The 6,610-nt window shown below is 41.6% G+C and overlaps 1 protein-coding gene across 1 annotated transcript in view; it reads left to right on the top strand.

Moving 5' to 3' along the window:
• Positions 1-2,752: 2,752 nt before the first annotated feature.
• Positions 2,753-6,610, top strand: part of ntn1a (netrin 1a) — a 63,541-nt gene continuing 59,683 nt past the window's right edge. The window contains exon 1 of the mRNA XM_069665567.1: positions 2,753-3,779. Coding sequence (XP_069521668.1) covers positions 2,753-3,779 — 1,027 coding nt within the window. The remainder of the gene's footprint in view (positions 3,780-6,610) is intronic.

The following is a 6,610-nucleotide window of genomic DNA, read 5'->3' as shown; positions in this document are numbered from 1 at the left end:
TTTTGTCATGACTATGCTTTGTTTAGTTCATTTTAACGTACGAAGTTGATTGTGCTTTGTTTAGTAATAAGCATTCAATTCTTTACCGGGGATAAATGAATCGCGTTTTTTTCGTAGCAACTGCAAGCCCCCCACTTATCAAATACGTTGTGTTGGACCTTTAACTTAAAAAAACATGGACAATTAATTTGTGACTGAAGTCATTACAAACAAGGACAAAACTCTAAATGTTAAAAGTGTTAATATACTCGACGGCGCCTTTTTTATTTTTTATTTTTTATTTTTTTACAGCTTTTTTGACAAACATGTCTTTATATGGTGTGGCATAAGAGAACATGTTTAAAAAGCACTTTTGTTTTTTTAAATTTTACTTCCCTGTAACTTGATATCACCATGGAGATGTAAACTAGATGATTTCCAGATAAGGGAAGTCACATCATCTCGCAAAAATAAATTGAATGTTTCCTGCTGCAACAGAGGCAACTATTGTTTTGCTGTAGGTGTATGTGAGGTACGCACCCGTTTGATGTAGTTTATCACTAGTTAGAAAGTTTATTCTTCAAAGAGCCCAACAACAGCTGTCAAACATCTGACTGGTTTTATTCTTCTTTCCAATTGCCTGCTTGGCAATGTGTCTCTGTTAGCTGTTTCTATTCTTATTTCCATTCAGTAGCAGATGTAAAGGAAATAGTAACAGTGAAACAGAGACGTAAAGCCAGAGCAGCTGCAGGACTGATAATTCTATACCATACTTGAATGTAGAAGGTAGAATGGCATCAGAAATATGTGAAGTTAGAAATATTAACCCCAAAAAAATCGCATTAAACCTTAGGTTTAAGCATGAAGGAAGATGTGATCATCATGTGTTTCCTTTAGAAGAGTGAGGGCAAATTGGATTGTATCTTCTTCACTGTTTAAGCTAAAATTGTATTGTTTATAAAACACCTTTTGCAGCTCATGATTTACATTATAATGAAGCTTCTACCTTGGTTTTCTGTTTCTCCATATACTAAAATAAGACTATGTAATTATAAGTAAAAGATAACTCAGTACCCATCTTTACGGTTTACTGTTCTTGACCTTAAACTGGATCCTGCAAAATGTCTGTTTTAATTTTTCCTTTCCGTTTTTCCTTTTTTAGTTTAGGGTGGTTGACCGCACTAAAAAGTTAATTTTCTCTGTATGAAACTAAGCAGTTATCATCTGCCTGTTTCAGTATTATACAGCATCTATACTATTCAGACCTGCAGCAGCAACACATCATCCATCTCATTAAATAGACGGTGTTAGGCCTCCACCGTCTGGGATAACTAGAATACTCTGCTCGCTCTACAGGCTGCGCTGGTGTGTTTTTCCATGTCCGCAAGATGGCGCTGTTACCTCTGCTGACATTCAACAGGTCCCGAGCTGCTATGCGCGCCAGGTTGGACTGCACATCGGAGCGTCAATACGATGAGTCCTGCAAAATAGTGCAGCTATAATGGCTATGCAAATGTTTTTTTACATACCGTATGTTTGCTTTTGAGTAGAAGCATTTAATATCCAAGTTTAGGCGATGTCTGCTGTCCTTATTAACATAATTGTAGATTATGGTTTAGAAGAGGGTAATCTGGAGACAAAGTGCTGCCCAGGCCTCTTAAAATTACCTGAAATCTGTCTAACACGATGCAAAGGCAGATTTAATTTTGATGTAGGTGGCATTAGGCACACTAAACATTTTAGTGTCTGGGATATTTTATTCATAAGGATTCCAGTCATGTATTTATGATGCCCAATCTGTGATTGTGACGAAAACGTAACTTAACTATAACGTAACGTAACTATATTTTTTAAATAGACTTCCGGTTGGCTTAGGTTGCTTTTTTTATCATGTAAAAATGCAATTACAATAATGTTCCCTTAATTTCTAGTTGCCTATACAATACTTTGGAAACAGTGTATTGAATTCTTATCACCAGGATAAATGAACAGCAATAAACAAAGGACCAGAGAGCACGTAAATAGTGATTTTACTGTATTTTTATTTATTGTAAAACACATGTTTTGACTACAATGTTTTCTGCACATCCCAATAATTCATCTACACGATTTTAGGATATCAGTTCTCGTTCAGATGAAGGTGTGGCATCTGGGCATTGAATCCTTGCAATACTTACCAGCTATTTCCTCTATATCTTGCGGTATGTGCCTCCATCGCAAGACGGATCTTCTGACGCACCACCAGTGGATGTCGTTGTTCCGCCCCTGGTGACACCTCACCCACCCCTTAGGATGAGCTGATTCAAAGCTGTGCCAAGCCAAGATCCGATCCGAGAGAGAGGCAGAGAGAGAGAGAGAGAGACAGAGGGAGAGAGAGAGAGAGGTTGTGAAAAGACCGGCAGGAGGAGTGGGACTTGCTATAAGGACACTAGCGACTCTTAAAATCCAGCCGCTGCTCTGTTTTTACGCAGCAGATTTGAAGAAACAAACATCTAAACAGGAGGAGCTGTGAGTGCAGGAAAGTCTCCTGATACATCGCCGCTATTTGGACATCTTTTAAATCATTCTCAGGTACAGTGAGCTTTAAAGACATTTCACCAAACCTTGCATGAACGTGGCGTGAATGAATGATACTTTAAAATCACTATCAAGTAATGATTCTGTGTTTGTTTGGAAACTAAATTTCTACCTTCCTGATCCATCAGCACCAAACTTATCTCCCCCTCTCTCCCTCAGCGGCAGAGACACTCGGGGACCACCAGGACCTTCTACCATGACTCGGGCTGTGGATTTTGCTCTGACTTTGCTCCTGGCCGTGTCCCTCTCGTGCCGGAGCGCCCTAGCCGGGAGCTACGGGATGAGCCTGTTCGCGGCGCAGACCTCCCCCCCGGACCCCTGCTACGACGAGCACGGCAACCCGCGGCGCTGCATCCCGGACTTCGTCAACTCCGCCTTCGGGAAGGAGGTGAAGGTGTCCAGCACCTGCGGCAAGGCGCCCAGCCGCTACTGTGTGGTGACCTCTGCGGAGAAAGGAGACGAGAGGACCAGGAACTGTCACACCTGCGACGCCTCGGACCCCAAGAAGTACCATCCTCCTGCTTACCTGACGGACCTCAACAACCCGCACAACCTCACGTGCTGGCAGTCCGAGAACTTCATCCAGTACCCGCAGAACGTCACCCTAACTCTGTCCCTGGGGAAGAAGTTTGAGGTGACTTATGTGAGCCTGCAGTTCTGCTCACCTCGACCTGAGTCCATGGTGATTTATAAGTCCATGGACTACGGGAAAACCTGGGTCCCCTTTCAGTTTTACTCGACCCAGTGCAGGAAGATGTACAACAAGCCGAACAGGGCCGTGATCACAAAGCAAAACGAGCAGGAGGCCGTGTGCACGGACTCGCACACCGACATGTACCCTCTGACCGGCGGCCTCATCGCTTTCAGCACGCTGGACGGGAGACCCTCCGCGCACGACTTTGACAACTCCCCGGTGCTGCAGGACTGGGTCACAGCCACCGACATCAAAGTCATCTTCAGCAGGCTGCACACTTTCGGAGACGAGAACGAGGACGACTCGGAGCTGGCCCGGGACTCGTACTTCTACGCCGTGTCGGACCTGCAGGTCGGAGGGAGATGCAAATGCAACGGACATGCGTCCCGGTGCGTAAAGGACCGGGACGGGAGTCTGGTGTGTGAGTGCAAACACAACACCGCCGGGCCCGAGTGCGACAGGTGCAAACCTTTCCACTACGACAGACCGTGGCAGAGAGCCACAGCCCGGGAGGCCAACGAGTGCGTGGGTAAGTCCATCCTCACTCCTCCGTGTGTCTGATGCTGCAGAGCTGATTTACGTGTAGTATGCATTTTATTTTGAAGATTAACTGTCGGCCAAAAAAAGGACCGCTCAGTCAGTGAATTTTTTAAAGGAAAAAAACAAAACAATAGTTTATTTGGACGTATTAAAAATCTGCGTATGATTTAGCAGATTCACTTAATTAAACCCAAATTTCAACATTCCCTTTAAACGAAACCACAGCAAAGCCACATTTTTTCACATATTATGGCGCACATAAACGAGCATATAATTGCGCTAAAGTCACATGCAACATGTAAATGTAATTTGACAGTTCATTTAGCCTCCTACAGGCCATAATTGAGGCTTTTTAACCACCTCAAACACGACCTCAGAGTGTAGTCATCAGCAGTCAGGAACGTTTCTCACAGCTCCACTTACCGCTGCAATAAAGCCATGCCTTTAATTCATCCTGCAACAAACCAACAGCAGTGGTGACTGAACACATAAATGTGTTTTTTATTATCGTAAATTATTTTTTTCCACATTAAAATCTCTGGAAAGGATCGCATCAAAATGTTAGATGTTAGAGTTTATGATTAAAATATAAATATGTCATTCGTAATGTCAAATTATTATTATATTATTAGATTCTGAGGTAATGTAATTAAATTGTCTGTCCAAATGTTAATGTTAATAATGCAGTTTGCCTCTGGTTTTTATTGCTGTTATGTCTATATTTTAATTATATTTAAATTACTATAATTTGAATATTTTCATAACAATTTAAATTTTTTTAAATCAGAGCATAACAAAAAAACAGCCATAAATGTGTGTTTAAATACATCAATGTTCAACAGTATTGTCAATCCTAAAAAGAAAGCAGGTGCAAAAAGAAACAGTCTGTGATCGTATCTGTGCTGCAGAGAGCCAACATGTTTCGTCAAAGTGATCGAGTTACAGTAGTTCAGCGTTTGTGTTTTATTACAACCTGGCAGACACAGATGAACCAGTAGATTACAAATAATCCAGGCTCACTCGCCAGGCTTCTGTCAGTTGAAATGTTCTACTTGAGATGTAGAAAAGAAGCTCGAGGCTTTGAGGGCTGTTTAGAAGATTGTGTGTATAGATTTATGAAAATCCTGTTATGTGATATTCTCGTTATTTTCTAATGGAACTTGGAATACATCTCTAAGATATCCAATTTCCCCAAATGTGCTTTTATTATTAATGCTCAATCCTGAGACCATTCACTCTTAGGCCCAAATAGACATTTAACTTTAGCATTAAATGTTAGCTTTGTTTTCTTTTTGAATTGCACCGAGGTGTGACTGAGAGAGAGAAACAAAGAGTTGCTGTAATTTGATGTTGGTCTGGCTGCTGCGATCAACTTCACAGAGCGGAAGGAGACGAGGGACGGTTAGAGATGCAGAAAGATGAAGCACTTAAACCTCAGTGTGACTATCGCATAGAAAAGAGTCAATACATTCAATCCTCCATGTTTCCCACTCTGCTGAAAGTCTGTAGTGAAAAAGCCTCTTCGCTGTTTGACAGCCCCGATGCATGTCACACACTCTGACACATACCAGCTGTTCAAGAGCTTTTTGTTTGCTGGTGTTTTGTGTTTCCAAAGCGAGTACATTTTTTTTCACCAGCAGACTTTAACACGTAGCTAAACCAACTTATTTTCTCTTCATGTTATCCATCCGTTATACTTACTTTACCCTTAAAAAATATATATTTTTACACGTGTGGCGCTTTTAAAAACTCAATTTTAAAGGGCTTGAGAGAGAGACAATTCAAAGAGAGATTAAAGAAATGTTTGGTAGCTAAAATTCCAGCATTCCGACAATAAGTGTTAATTTACTTATCAAATTTAAAAGTAGAGCGAGATCTTGAAATTGCAGCTTTAAATGCCTTAATATTGTAATGCATGTGTGGAAAAGACGAACACAGTTAAGGCTTAAGTAACTTTATTTTGTTCTGGCCCAGTGCATGTTTAACATATGTTGGGTATTTTGTGAGTCATACAAATGTGCGTATGAGCTGAATCTTAAGAGGAGGAAACCACAGCACTGTATGGGCAGTTGATGAACAATGAAAGGAGGTGTGTTGGATGAACGAGCGTATCACACCAAATCTGAGCCTTTGTCTCAGCACTGGTGCAACTAGACTCTCCTAAGTATAATCGCAGAAGTGTTCCCGTGTGCAGAAAAAGGAGTCGGAAGTGACCCAAGCTTGAGTCCTCTGATCTTCACTTCTCACACTAAAAAAGCTAAAAAAAAAAAAAAGGGTAAATTAATAAAAAGAAAGAACTCCGGAATGAAAGAAAAGATGTGTTCATGCAGGTGTGTGTCTGTGTTTCCTCTAAAGTGCCCTTTGCTGATTACTTCCATCAGGACCCTAAAGAACCCTCATATCCTCCTGGGTGTGCACCTCCATCCATTTGAGTTATTGTCTCTCACAGCAAAGGGAATCTTGTAATGCAATGAGTTTGATAGACCTGTTTCAGTCTGGGCTCCGAGGCGTTAATCCCGCTTTGCAGCAAAAGGTAAATGAACATTACAGATGCACCATGGCCTGTCAGCATGCTCCTCCACTCTCAGCTCTCAGAGTAAAGAAGGTGAAATGGTGTCAGCTAATTGCTGCATGATGAGAACCGGCTGCAGTCGCAGAGGCCCCCCTCCGGAGATAAATTCTTTCAATGCAAATGTACTGTAAATGTAATTTTTATCCCCCGGTTTTCAGGTTTGTGCAGTTTGCTTGACGTGTCGAGTGAGAAAAAAGAAAAAAAAGAAAGGAGAAGAAGAAGAGGAGAAGGTGTCTTGAATAATTCAG

This window comes from Semicossyphus pulcher, unplaced genomic scaffold, assembly GCF_022749685.1.
Source record: "Semicossyphus pulcher isolate SPU_LCO1_2020_fin unplaced genomic scaffold, fSemPul1.0.p SCAF_17, whole genome shotgun sequence".
In the NCBI taxonomy this organism is placed as follows: Eukaryota; Metazoa; Chordata; class Actinopteri; order Labriformes; family Labridae; genus Semicossyphus; species Semicossyphus pulcher.
The sequence above is the reverse complement of the archived record's forward strand: the minus strand, read 5'-3'. Positions and strand labels throughout refer to the sequence as shown.